Raw genomic sequence first — 14658 nt, 5'->3', positions numbered from 1 at the left:
TTTTACTCATTTGAGCAAGTAATACAGTTAATTGGTCTGTAGAGAATCTGAAACGGAGGCTCTTCCCTGCAGCTGTTCTTTGAGGCTGTTCACTTTAAGGGATTCTCAGTGTGGCCAGTATGACCTTGTTAGCACGCAGTGGTTTCCCTCTGAATGCAGTCTTACAAAAAGGTAAAACCAGCACACTGATTTCAGTGAAGCCTTTTGATGTCTTAGTTCGTGTTCTGGCAGTTATTCCTGCATCAGAAGACTTGAGCACTGGGGGGATCCAGTTTGTCTCCTTTCTAACTAAGAAGCTTCCTAAATAAGATACCCCATTTTTTTTTTTTTTAATATTTGATGTTTATGTTTAAGAAACAGCAGCTAAGAAAACAGTATTAGCAATGTCTTCTCACTTAGAACTATTTTAGATTCACTTAAACATTTAAAAAATTAAATATTACTTTTGCACATGTGAAAAGGAAAATATAAGCAAACTAAATTGACAAGGTAGTCTAGAACTTTTCCACATTCATGTCGTCTATCGTCTGGTCAACAGATGAAGTTGTGGTGCTATTCTGAGATGTTAAAAATTGTAAAAGAAAATGTGTGTTGGAGTCCATGAAACGTGGCGGGAGTGTCCTCCAAAAAGTTCATAGGAAATGTGTATTATGAAAGAGCTGTGCATAGGTTTTAACGTTTTGAACCAAAATGGGCATTTTTTCACAAACTTTTTGAAATACTCATATATACCTGTTGATAGTCCACCATCAGGGTATATTAATGCCTTGCCATTTAAGAAATGCTTTTATGTTTGTTATATCGTTTGATCCTCATAAGATCTGTGTGTAGTGGACAAGAAGTGTGCCTCTGCAGAGATGAGAAAACTGAACCTCAGGGAACTCAGTGGATCCGGCGCCACACAGCTAGGCAGCAGGAGTACCAGGAATTGATCTCGAGTTTACTTCTCTTTACCACGTGGCCCCCTCTAGTAGTGATGGAAAAACAGAGGAGCAAATACAAGTTTACTTTGAAACAAATGGCTTATATGCAAGGGAGCTAAAACGTCAAAGCAAACCTCTATGCACTCTTCAAAATAAATGAACACGTGGAAGAACTACAGCTGTGGGTCTTTTAAAGCAAGTTGTCTGCATCAAAACAAGTTTTTTGGTTATAATTATTATGAGATTGACCTGGTAAGTTGTAGATCTTGTTTTTTAATTTAGATTCTAGATTATTTTTTATGTTTTTGTAGCTCCTGACCTCAAGTGCTGTTCACAAGTGGGGGACTGAAATTCATGAAGGAATCTACAACATGCTGATGCTGTTAATAGAACTGGTTGCAGAGAGAATAAAGCAAGATCCAATTCCCATTGGTCTCTTGGGTGTACTTACAATGGTATAGTATCTCTAAAATGAACTACTTTGTGTTTTGATTTTGTTTAAAATACTTAACTATTCTGTGACTCGTAATTGAGAGAGAATAATTTTATCATAAAAGGTAGTAACTTACCTGTTCGTTAGAATCCTTGTTTTTTATCTGAAAAAGAGAGCAATGGTCTTGTGTTTTCAGTTTAAAGAACTTGTGTCACTTAATGGGCTTTTCACCTACCAATTAATAGCTTTCCCTTGTCCCTTCTTGATTATTCACATCTGAAATACTTCCCCAGAGTATTCACGTGGTCTGGTTTCTGGCCTTTTTCCCTCCTAACTTCTGTCTTCACTACCTCTGTCGCCCAGCTCTGCCTGGGGCAGCCTTAGCACATATGGGACGTTGGCAAAACCTTGCCTTGAGCCAGAGCTGTCGTGCTGTTGGTTCCTCCTCTCCCTTCACAGTGAGCGTTGAACAGGGCCGGAGAGCCTCACATCTGTCCTTTGCTCCTCTGAGTTAGCTACCGCCTGTGCTTTGTAGGTACTCCTGAAAGAGTCCCTTAATGAAAAGTCCAAGGCTATATTTTTATCTTCTTTTCTAATGCTAAAATGCGTTGCTATAGAAATAGATAATAATGTTTCTCTGTTCTCTTTGAATCTAGGCTTTCAATCCTGATAATGAATACCATTTTAAAAACAGAATGAAAGTGTCTCAGAGGAATTGGGCAGAAGTGTTTGGAGAGGGAAATATGTTTGCTGTTTCACCTGTATCTACTTTCCAAAAGGTAAACAGTTTTGTTTCATCTTTTTATAGAGCACTGTGTTGAAAAAGATTTTTTATGCTCTAAAATGATAGCTTATGTGGGAGAACAAGATAATCTGTGAAAAATGACAAATATTTCATAAGCCTCATAAAATTGTTTACCATTTTTCCACATATTATGTACTTTTCCCATAGTTGTTAGCTAATACCATGCAGAATTTTATAGTTTTTTTTTTAAGATTTATTTTGTTCATTTGAAAGGCAGAGTTACAGAGAGGGGGTGGGGGGGATAGAGAGAGCACTTCCATCCACGGGTTCAATTGCCAAATGGCCACAACAGCCAGAGCTAAGCTAGGCCAAATCCAGGAGCCAGGAGCCTCCTCTAGGTCTTCCATTTGGGTGCAGGAACCCAAGGAGTTGGGGGCCACCCTCTGCTGCTCTTCAGGTGGACAAGCAGAGAGCTGGATCGAAAGTGAAGCAGTCAGAACTCAAACCAGTGCCAGCATTTCAGGCAGCAGCTCAGCCCGCTGTGCCCACAACACCAGCCCCTGATTTTTACAGATTTGAAATGAGGTTTAGTGATATGACTTCAATGTGTTATACATTGGATTAGCAGAACCCTAATTTAATTGATGTCCCAGTTTCTTACAGATATTTGACAGATAAGAGCATTTGAAATAACTACTTGTACCTAGGAAAAAAAGCTAGTAGTCAATCTCAGATATATAATTTTTTTAAGTTCCATAAGCATTAATATTTTTGTTCTTTCAAATCAGAGCCAATATATATATATTTTTATATTCAGAGAGCTACAGTTTGCCAATTAACAATGTACCCATAAAGAGTCTGTAATCTGAACAGTCCTTTAGTTCAAAGATTGGTTTTTGAGAAACAGTTGAAACAAGTCATATTTTATTGATGGAAAACATTTGCATTGCTTTAATAGCAGATTTTGTTTGACAATTATTTATTGATTATATTTCATGGACCTGACAATGTTCTAGGTTTTAGAGATCTAAATAGGCCATGTCTTTAATATAGAGTTATCAGACATAGATTCTACCTTATTGTACAGTACATAATAATAGGTACAGTTACAATAATATGTGTTACACACAGAATTCAGGAGCAGAGGGGTGGAGCTGTTGCTGCCCTGGTGGGTCAGAACACTCTAACAAGGCAGTGAGAGTTGAGCAGAGAGGGTAGCAAGTGTGTGCTTTGGAATTTAATCCTCACAGCAGCTCTACCACTAGGGACAGTTTTTACATCCATTTCCTAAGTGAGGAACTGAGACAGGCAGAGGTCAAGCTCTTGGCCAAGACCACATACCTCTTGCTATAGAAAGAACCCAAGGGCCAGTGCTGTGGTGTAGTGGGCTAAGCCTCTGCCTGCGGCACTGGAATTTCATATGGGTGCTGGTTCAAGTCCTGGCTGCTGCTCTTCCAATCCAGCTTTCTACTATGGCCTGAGAAAGCTGTGCACCTACGTGGGAGACCTGGAAGAAGTTCCTGGCTCCTGGCTTCAGATCCTCCCAGCTCTGGCCGTTGCAGCCATCTGGAGAGTGAACCAGTGGGTGGAAGACCTCTCTCTGTCTCTCCCTCTCTCTGTAACTCTACCTCTCAAATAAATGAAATAAAAAAATCTTAAAAAAAAAAGAAAGAACCCATGCAGTCCCGCTGTAGGGTTTGCATTCTTTCACCATATACAGTACTGCCTCCCAAAATGTTAAAAATCACCCCTGCAGTTTGTTTTGAGAATTGAATGGCAAATGTGTATGAAGACACTGAACATGGGCTTCACTGTAGTGAGCACAGAGCACGTGATCATTGGTCTCCCCAGTTTACACATGCGGCGACTGAGGCCCAGAAAGCATCCATCTCTGTATCTCCTCTTGTTTCCACAGCGGCATTCTCTCCCCTTCCAAGGCCCCAGGGTCCTCTCTGCCTCTTGCATTGTCAGGCATTTTACTCCTAAGGTTTCCTTTTCCTTCTTGGTGTCCTCGGTGTTTGGGGCACTCACCGTTGGATCATTCTCGTTGTTCACAGTGTGCTCTGCCATTTCGCACCGTTTAGTACTCACCTTTAATTCCTCTCCCTAGTAGCAACCTGGTCCTCTGCCCCTCTCTCAACCACAGCTCATGGGAAACTCCATGCCCTCTCCTCTAAGTTATTTAGTGGCTACCTTAAAATTGTAACTTGCTGACTAAATAAAACTTAGATTTCCTTATCCTTCTGTGAGCCGTACACACTCTGAGGGTGTTCCATGTAATCCCTCGCTCCTGATTTGTTCTCTCTCTGTATTGTGTGTGCTGAAGTTGATCATGTGTCCTGCAAAATGTCCTGTGGTGACTTTTTTTCTGATGGCTGAACTTAGCTTTATCTTACATTCCTTGAAGAATATCTTCAGTAGATTAATGTGTGTTTTCTGACACAGTGTTTTCTGGCTTTAGCTACTGCTGCTGGGAAGTCACCTTGTTCTCTGTAAAGAGTTGTTCTTTTCTCCAGGCTGTGTTTTGAGGTCTCTTTCTCTGATACGTTCAACTTGACTGTCATGTAGTTAACTGGGATATTCTTTTTATTCATTTGGCTTCAGATTCATTTGGCTTCTGAATCTAAGGAATCAATTTGGGAAATTTCTCAACTACTGTCTTTTAAAATACTGCCTCTTTTCCATGAGTCTCTTCTGGTACTGTGGATATCTGTTAGACTGTCTCATACGCTCCATGCCTTTTGTGTTTTCCATGTGTTTGTACATTTTCTTCCAGATCTACAGTCCAGTTTGCTAATCTTTTTTCTATTTGTACCAAAATTGCTGTTTTAACTTATTCATAGAAGTCTTTAATTTTAAGTACTCATTAATGTAAATTTATTTGGTTCTTTTTTGACTGTTTAGTCTTTTTAAAGTATTTATTTATTTATTTGAAAGACAGAGTTAGAAAAGAGAGAGATCTTCCATCTGCTGGTTCACTCCCCAAATGGCCACGTGGTCAGAGCTGGGCCAGGAGCTTTTTCTACATCTCCCATGTGGGTGTAGGGGCCCAAGTGCATGGGCTGTCTTCTACTGCTTTCCCAGGCTCATTAGCAGAGAGCTGGATGAGAAGTGGAGCAGCTGGGACTTGCATTGCTACTCTAAGATACCAGTACTACAGGCAGTGGCTTAACCTACTGTGCCACTGCGCCAGCCCTTGTTTAGTCTATCTTTTTAAATTTTTTAAAATTTATTTGAGAGGCAAAGAGAGAGACAGATAAAGAGCCCCAATCCACTGGTTGGATTCCCCAAATGCCTGCGATAGCTGGGCTTGGGCCAAAGCTGGGAGCTGGAAATTCACCCCAGGTTTCTCAGAGGAGTGGCAGGAGCCCAATTCCTGGAGCCTCCCAGCTTGTGCATTAGCAGGAAGGAGAGTCAGGAGCCGGAGCCAGATATTCATACTCAGGAACTCCAGTGTGGGATATGGGTGTAGCTGGCTAAATGCCTGCCCCCATGTGTGTTCTTACGCCATGTTCTCATTCTTTAGTTTGCTTATTGCTACCTTTATCTTCTGTGTCTGATCCTGCTGGGCATTACTAACCATGTGTGTAAAAGTATTTTTATGTTGGCTCTTCGGTGACTCCATGTTTCTTAGAATTTAGGGGGCTTATTTTTATTTTTATTTTTTTTGAAAGGGAAAAAGGACGCCCATTTACTAGTTCACTCCCTAAGTGCACACAAAACTGAGTCCAAAGCCAGGAGCCATGAACTCAATCACTTGAGCCATCACTGCTGCCGCCCAGAGTCTGCACTAGTAGGGAGCTGGAGTCAGGTGCCTGAGCCAGTTACCAAACCCAGGCACTCCAGGATGGGCTATGGGCCTCTGAGCCAGCATCTCAGTGGCTAGGTTCAGATGTCCACTAGTGATACTTTTTGAGGCTTGATTTCAAAGTTGTTTCCTGCAAAAAGGATTATTTTTGCTTTTTCCAGCTGCCTGAAAGTCCTATAATCTCGGACCACTTTGGAATAAATTTTAACTTAATGTTTTTCACACCATAATGCCACTGTGAATTTGAGCAACAAAGCCTTATGAGGGGAAATCGGATTATAAATTCTTAGAAAAATGTGTTCTCCCCACATCCAGTACCGAAGTCAAAATAGATAGGCTTCTTTGTTTTCCTTTTCTGCAGGTAAATGTATTTTAGTTCTCCCTCCACTAATGATGTTGCTCTGTAGCTTCCAACCTCAGATGACAAGCACTTGTGATTCTCCCTGCTACCACTTGGGCTGTGTCCCATTTCTTCTCAAACTATTCAGAACAATTGAAAAAGAGGGAATCCTCCCAAATTCTTTCTATGAAGCCAGCATCACCTTAATTCCTAAGCCGGAAAAAGATGCAACATTGAAAGAGAATTACAGACCAATATCCCTGATGAACATAGATGCAAAAATACTCAATAAAATTCTGACCAATAGAATGCAACAGCATATCAGAAAGATCATCCACCCAGACCAAGTGGGATTTATCCCTGGTATGCAGGGATGGTTCAATGTTTGCAAATCAATCAATGTGATACACCACATTAACAGACTGCAGAAGAAAAACCATATGATTCTCTCAATAGACGCAGAGAAAGCATTTGATAAAATACAACACCCTTTCATGATGAAAACCCTAAGCAAACTGGGTATGGAAGGCACATTCCTCAATACAATCAAAGCAATATATGAAAAACCCACGGCCAACATCCTATTGAATGGGGAAAAGTTGGAAGCATTTCCGCTGAGATCTGGTACCAGACAGGGATGCCCACTCTCACCACTGCTCTTCAATATAGTTCTGGAAGTTTTAGCCAGAGCTATTAGGCAAGAAAAAGAAATTAAAGGGATACAAATTGGGAAGGAAGAACTCAAACTATCCCTCTTTGCAGATGATATGATTCTTTATTTAGGGGATCCAAAGAACTCTACTAAGAGACTATTGGAACTCATAGAAGAGTTTGGCAAAGTAGCAGGATATAAAATCAATGCACAGAAATCAACAGCCTTTGTATACACAGGCAATGCCACAGCTGAGAAAGAACTTCTAAGATCAATCCCATTCACAATAGCCACAAAAACAATCAAATACCTTGGAATAAACTTAACCAAAGACGTTAAAGATCTCTACGATGAAAACTACAAAACCTTAAAGAAAGAAATAGAAGAGGATACCAAAAAATGTAAAAATCTTCCATACTCATGGATTGGAAGAATCAATACCATTTCTTACAAAGATGCACACACAGGCCACAGGGTTCTGCAGATGCCCGTGAGCTGAAAGCTGGCATCCGAGTCTGCGGACCTCAGAGGACTCTTGCTTCCTCATTGTTTTAAACATCTGAGATTTTTGTTGTCAACTCAGCTGTATATGTTAAAGGATTTTTTTTTAATGTTCTTATCCAGTGGTATCAGTTATTTTTAGTTGGAGTGCTATTCAGGGAAACCAGACCGAAGCTCCCTTGATTTTTTAGGGCATTCCATTCTGCCTTCTTCACTCTCCACTGAAACCACTCTCATTAAGGCACCAACCCCTCCCTGTGTCCAACTCAGATGGAAATGTCCCTTGACCCCGCCAGCAGCATTGGCTACGGTTGCTCCCTCCTGCAAACTGCTTGTTCCTTTGCGTCCAGGATGCTGCAGCCTCTTGGTCTGCTGTCTGTCTGTAAGTTCTCTGTCGGCCCCTTCACTCCACCAGCTTTGATCCAGGGCTGTGCTTTCTCTAAGAAATCCCCTCCATTTTCCTGGATTCAACGTCAGCTTCATGCCGAGTTCCACCAACACCCCCCTCTGTATTTCTGGCCCAGACTTCTTTTCTGAGCACCCCAGATCTGAAGAGCCGACCCTCACTCTCGGTTGTCGTTGAGTTCTGAGACTTAGTGTGCTGGAAGTGGAGCTTGTTTTTGCTTCCCCAGCCTTCATTCTTCTCAGCAGATAACATCCCCAGAGGCCTGGGTGCTCAGGCTGCAGACATAGGAGCCAGCTGCCATTTGTCCCTCCTTCTCATTCCCCAAATCTAAGCCGTAAGTCAGTCCTTTGGTTTCATCTCAGGTGTGTCTCCTGTTGACTGCTGTCTGTCTGCTGCTGCCATCCAGCTTCACACCACCGTGTCCTCTCCTCATTGCACTGTCTTCCAAGTGGTTGTCTCATGCTTCCACGCTCCCATTCTCCATGGAACTGCAAGCGTGATCTGAAAACATAAAACATTTTTTTGCCTCAGACATTCCTGTTACTTGTCTTCTAACGACAGGCTAGTGTCTGCATGTTCCAGCCTGTCCCCCTCTCTACAGTCCCCCATGCCATTCTCCCCTGGCCACTGTGTCCCAGCCAGGGGAGCTTCCTTGAATTTTTCAAATGCAGTATTCTCTTTGTGCCTTTCCCAAACAGGACCTTTAGCCTTTGCTGCCTGTCTGGGCTGTTCTTTCTTTAAATGTTTGTTTATTCATTTTTATTTAAATATTTATTTATTCAGTGTTGTTTATTTGAAAGACAGGGGTTTTCCATCTGCTGATTCACTCCCCAAATGCCTACAATGGCCTGGGCTGGGCTAGGCTGAAGCCAGGAGCCGGAAACTCCAGATGGGCCTCCCTCCAGGATAGCAGGGGCCCAAGTACTTGAGCCATCACTTGTTTGCTTTCCCAGGGAGGCAGAGGTGGAACTTGATCCCAGGCACACCCAGACAGGTTAGGGGCACCCCAGGCAGCAGCTTAACTTGCTCCACAATACCCACCTAGGGGCTGTTCCTCAGTGACTCAGTCTGTCTTATTCTTAGGTTCCAGGTTAGCAATGATCTCTTCAGAGAGGTTTTTCCTGGCCGCCACTCGCCTTCTGTTCTTCCTTTAAGGACCTTTTGTTTTCTCTTTGGTGGGACTTGGCACAGTTTGCATTTATCTTATATATGTGGTGGTTTACTTGGTGTCATTGGCACTGCTAGAATACGAGTTCCTTGAAGGCAGGTGCCACATCTCTCCTTAGTCACCATCCTGTGTCCAGCCCCTAGAACAGGGACCACTCAGCAAAGGGAAGAAAGGAAGGAAGAAGAAAGAACGAGCTGAAGGGCATTAATGAATGATGCACCTGGTACTAAGACTTTAATCTCTTGGTCCCTGATTTACTACTCATTAGGTGAATAATTAATTCTCAATTTCTAAAATATAACTTTATTAGAAAAATGTAATTCGAATTGTCCTCTGCTTTGGAAAGCTGAAACAACTCCTCGCAGGTACCCAGAAGGACACGAACGCTCCCCATCGAGGACATTCCTTCAAAGCACACGTCACAGATGCCTGTGATTGCATATGGCAACGTCAGATATTCATGTTAAGAAACACTAGGGAAGGCCAGCGCCGTAGCTTAACAGGCTAATCCTCCGCCTTGCGGCGCCGGCACACCAGGTTCTAGTCCCGGTTGGGGCGCCGGATTCTATCCCGGTTGCCCCTCTTCCAGGCCAGCTCTCTGCTGTGGCCCGGGAGTGCAGTGGAGGATGGCCCAAGTCCTTGGGCCCTGCACCCGCATGGGAGACCAGGAGAAGCACCTGGCTCCTGCCTTCGGATAAACGCCGGCCGCGGCGGCCATCGGAGGGTGAACCAATGGCAAAAAGGAAGACCTTTCTCTCTGTCTCTCTCTCTCACTGTCCACTCTGCCTGTCCAAAAAAAAAAAAAAAAAAAAAACACACACACACACTAGGGAAAACCTTTCAAAGTACTTTTCAAATTTCACTATTTTTTCTCGCGCTTCTCATTCAGGATGCAAGGAGGGGCTGACAAGAAAGCTGTCCTACTGCAGTCTCAATCTCCGTTTTCTTTTCTCACAGGAGCCGCACGGATGGGTTGTGGATTTGGTCAATAAGGTATACAACTTTTGTTGTTACGGCCGTCGAGTGTATTTTCTGTTTGCTAAGGAAATTTCCCAGCATTTGATATTTTAAGTCAATGATAGTTACAGAGAATAGTCAGATTTTTTTTTCCTTGCAAAAGGGCGCTAACAGTGGCCAGTTTTCTCCTGGAACCTAAATTTTTGTTGTTCCTTCCGTTTTTGTGTGAACAGTTTATTAGTGGAGATGATCATCGGCATTTGGAGTTAGCCCATGTCCTGCAGTATACCACAGGAGTGCTAGAATGATCTTTGTGGTGATTGTCTCCAGACTGATATTGTGGAACAAAGTGATAAAGTTAGGAGGGTAGCCCTTGATCTTGCTTACATAATTAAAATGCAGCATTTTAAAATCGATCTGTGCCTTTTTCTTCTCAGTTTGGGGAATTAGGAGGATTTGCAGCAATCCAAGCCAAGCTCCATTCAGAAGACATAGAACTTGGGGTAAGTTAAATCACGCACATGCCCAGTGTGGAAGCACACTTTCATTGGGTTGGTACACAACCAAGGCACTCGGGCTACACACATTAAGCTTACTGTTAAATTAAAGGTGAATCTTACAGGAGTACACTCTAGGGCTCTGTAGCCAAGGAAAAGTTTACTGCTAGTCATAACCAAATTTGCATGTGGGATATTTGGGTTTTTGAGTCCTCTATTTTCCCTTTGCCCATGATAATTCTCCCTTAATCTATGGTGGTTCCATGAAGTGATCTTACTATTAAATACATACTTGGGGCGTAGTGGGTAAAGCCACTGCCTGTGAAGCTGGCATGCCATATGGGCACTAGTTCGAGTCCTGGTTGCTTCACTCCAATCCAGCTCCCTGCTAATGGCCTGGAAAAAACAACGGAAAATGCCAAGTATCTGGGCCCCTGCCACCCATGTGGGAGACCCAGATGAAACTCCTGGCTTCCATCCAGCTCCAGCCTGGCCCAGCCCCAGCCGTTGTGGTCATCTGAGGAATGAACCAGAAGATGGAAGATCAATCTCTCTCTCTCTCCCTCCCTCCCTCTCCTTCTCTCCATGTAACTTTGTCTTTCAAATAAAATAAATCTTTAAAAAAAGGATATTATGTGTGGCAGATGTATGATACATAATAAATTTATTGATTCAGTTCAGAATTTATTTCAGGCCCAGTGCTGAGCCAGGCTGGAGCCAGGAGCTCCATCTGGGTCTCCCACATGGGTTCCAAGTACTTGGGCCATCCTCCACTTCTTTTCCAGGCACAGTAAGAGGGAGCTGGGTCAAAGGTAGAACTGGGGCCGGCCCAGTGGTGCAGTGGGTTAAAGCCCTGGCCTGAAGTGCCCCATATGGGCGCTGGTTTGTGTCCCGGCTGCTCCTCTTCTGATCCAGCTCTCTGGTATGGCCTGGGAAAGCAGTGGAAGATGGCCCAAGTCCTTGGGCCCCTGCACCCACATGGGAGACTCGGAAGAAGCTCCTGGCTTCACATTGGCTCAGCTCTGGCCATTGCAGCCATCTGGGGAGTAAACCAGTGAATGGAAGACCTCTCTCTCTCTGTCTCTACCTCTCTCTGTGACTCTGTCTTTCAAATAAATAAAATAAATCTTTAAAAAAAAAACAAAAGTAGAACTGCAGGACTCAAGCCAGCTCTCTGATATGGTGTGGGATGCTGAAGAAGTTGCAAGCCATAGCTTAACCATCATGCAACAGTGCCAGCCTCTAATTTCTTTCTTTCTTTTTTTTTTTTTTTTAGCAGCATTAAAACACTTGTTAATTCCCTACAGAGTCAGCATTTGCCACAAAAAGAAAGGAGAGAAATAAAGAAAAGGCAACTGTGTTGTTGCTGCACTTTGATGTGGAATTATATTGTTTAGGCTGAATTGAGAAGGAAATTCCAAAGGTTGAGACTAATCATTTTCTTAGCTGTTTGTTTATTTATGTATTCAGTTATTTATTTTCATCTACTTGAGAGGCAGAGCAGCACATACAGATATCTTCCATCTGCTAATTCACTCCCCAGATGTCCATAACAGCCAGGGCTGGGCTAAGCCTAGAACTCTGTCCAGATCTTCCATGTGATTGTCAAGTATTTAGCCATCACCTGATGTCTCTCAGGTGTGCACATTAGCAGTGAGCTGGATCAGAAGCAGGGTAGCTGGAACCAGCACTTTGATATGGGATGTGAACATCCCAAGCAGTGCCGTAACCTGCTGCAACTACAACACCCAACCCGAGACTCTAATCTTAGCAAGCAAGTGTAATTAAAATTTTGAGTGCCTGATTTCTGACCAGTTAAGAAGGAGGCTGTGTCCCAGAATAAATTTAGGCCATTTAATAAGATTAAGTGCAAGTCACATGTTTTTGAATTTGAAAAATACTAGAGGGAGGTCCCACTTTACAGTGCTACCAGTTGAAAGTATCTGTACGAAGTAAGAAATGGAAGTTGCCTGTCCTTCTGCCACCCCTCACGTGTGTGTGGCTTCTCAGTAACAGTTACCCACTGAGCATGTAGCCTTTCTGAGGACTTTCTAAACCATTTGCCTAAGTCTCTGTATGTTCTCCCCCTCACCTATCTACCTCTCCGCCCCCGCCCCCCCCCCCCATTGAATCGTACTCAAACCTATACCTCATGGTGTATTTTGTTAACATTATACCATAGACGTCTCTTTCACATTAGTGCTCTCAAATGTTTTTTAATGCCTCCAACATGTTTCATTCCCTCCACACTCTTCCTCTTCCCTTTCCTTTATTTGAAAGGCAGGAAATAGGGAGGGAGAAACTGAAAGAGATCTTCTATACACTGGTTCACTCCCCAGATGGCCACAACAGCTGTGGCCTGGCCAGGCTGAAACCAGGAGCCTGGAGTTCTATCCAGGTCTCCCACCTGGGTAGCAGGGGCCATTGCTTGAACCATCATCAGCTAGTTTCCCATGCAAATTAGTAGGGAGCTGGATCAGAAGCAGAGCAGCTGGAACTTGAACTGGCACTCCTATGTGAGATGCCAGCATCACAGGTAGTGGCCTAATCTGCTGTGCCACATTGTCAGCCCCTCCAGCATATTTCTGTAAGGGGCATACCATGAGCAGTTATTATTAATGGGCATTGGGTTGATTGTAAGTTTTTCCTGCTACCAGAACTTAGTGTTCCTTAAATGTGTTATAAAGACTATATTTAAAAATTATAATTCACAGTGCTCTTTTTCCAAAAAGCTTGTACCAGTCTGTGTTCCCAAATCGTTATAAATATCTTCAATCCTTAACTTTTCCAGGGTGATGGACTAAGCAGTGGTATCATTTAATGTGTAATATTTTTTTAAAGATTTATTTATGATTTGAAAGGCAGAGTTACAGAGAGGCAGAAAGAAAGAGAGGTCTTTGATCTGCTGGTTCACTCCTCAGATGACCACAACGGCTGGAGCTACGCCAATCTGAAGCCAGGAGCCAGGAGCTTCTTCCTGGTTTCCCATGTGGGTGCGGGAGTCCAAGGACTTGGGCTATCTTCTTCTGCTTTCCCAGGCCATAGCAGAGAGCTGGATTGGAAGTGGAGCAGCCAGAGCTCGAACCAGCGCCCATATGGGATGCCAGTCAACATGCTGCTACTCCACAGCACTGGCCCCTGTGTAATATTTTGATTTCAGTCAACTTGAACATTTTGCCATGATTCTTTGCTGTTTACATTTGTCCTGTGAATTGGCTAGTTATTTAGATCTCTTTTGGGTTATTGGTTAATTTTTAGTATGATTAATTTTTATTCTTATTAATATATCTACTTTGTGTGTTTGTAAAATTTTTCAAACATTTTGCTTATCTCCATTTTTATCGATAGCATCTTTTTCATAGAGAAGTTCCAAAATTTTATGTAGTCATATTTTTCCTTTATGCCTTGAAAAGTTTTTTTAAGATTTATTTATTTATTTGAAAGTCAGGGTTACAGAGAAAGAGAGATATTCCAATCCACCGGTTTACTCCCCAGATGGCCACAATGGCCAGGGCTGAGCCAGGGAATGCTTCTGGATCTCCCATGTGGTTGGCAGGGGCCCAAAGACTTGGGCCATCTTCAGCTGCTTTTCCCAGGCCATTAGCAGGGAGGTAGATGGGAAGTGGAGCAGTCAGGACTCAAACCTGTGCTCACAGGGGAAACTTCGCAGGTGGTATGGCTTTACCCTCTATACCAGAATGCCCGACCCCTTTAAAAAGTTTTTTAACTTGCTTTTTAGGTTGCTTAGAAAATATTTTTCCACCTGAAGAGTATTGCACTGTTGATAGGTAGGTAGGTAGGTACATAGATAGTTACTGTGATAGTTTATTTTTTAAACTTAGTTGTTTCATTAATTTGAGACTTGTTTTTATATATTGTGGAAGGCAGGAATCCACTTTTATTGTCTTCCAAATGGGTAACCAGTTAGGTATCCAAATAGGTAATCTCTGTTGAAGAACCCTCTTGTCCGTACTATTTGTGTTTGCTGGCTTTACTGTGGATCAGAGTCCCATTGTGTATGTGGATGCACTCTGGACTTCTATTCCTGCTGCTCATCCATTTATTCTTTGGTCCATTTCTAAACTGTGGTAGTGCCAGTAATGCCTAGTGTCATTCTTTTCTAAAATATTGTGATTCTCATGATTTTGCTTTTCTGGATATAGTCAACATGTCAGGTTCTCTTCTGAGATCATGTTGGATTTGTGCTCAATTTGTAGGTCCTTCTGGG

General features: G+C 42.8%; 1 protein-coding gene across 1 annotated transcript in view; it reads left to right on the top strand.

Annotated features, from left to right (window-relative positions):
• USP24 (ubiquitin specific peptidase 24) overlaps positions 1–14658 on the top strand; it is a 156435-nt gene that overhangs the window by 44950 nt on the left and 96827 nt on the right. The window contains exons 4-7 of the mRNA XM_062191402.1: positions 1235–1378; positions 2013–2135; positions 9934–9969; positions 10371–10436. Coding sequence (XP_062047386.1) covers positions 1235–1378; positions 2013–2135; positions 9934–9969; positions 10371–10436 — 369 coding nt within the window. The remainder of the gene's footprint in view (positions 1–1234; positions 1379–2012; positions 2136–9933; positions 9970–10370; positions 10437–14658) is intronic.

This window comes from Lepus europaeus, chromosome 5, assembly GCF_033115175.1.
Source record: "Lepus europaeus isolate LE1 chromosome 5, mLepTim1.pri, whole genome shotgun sequence".
NCBI classification, from domain to species: Eukaryota; Metazoa; Chordata; class Mammalia; order Lagomorpha; family Leporidae; genus Lepus; species Lepus europaeus.
This window is presented reverse-complemented; position numbering and strand designations above follow the sequence as displayed.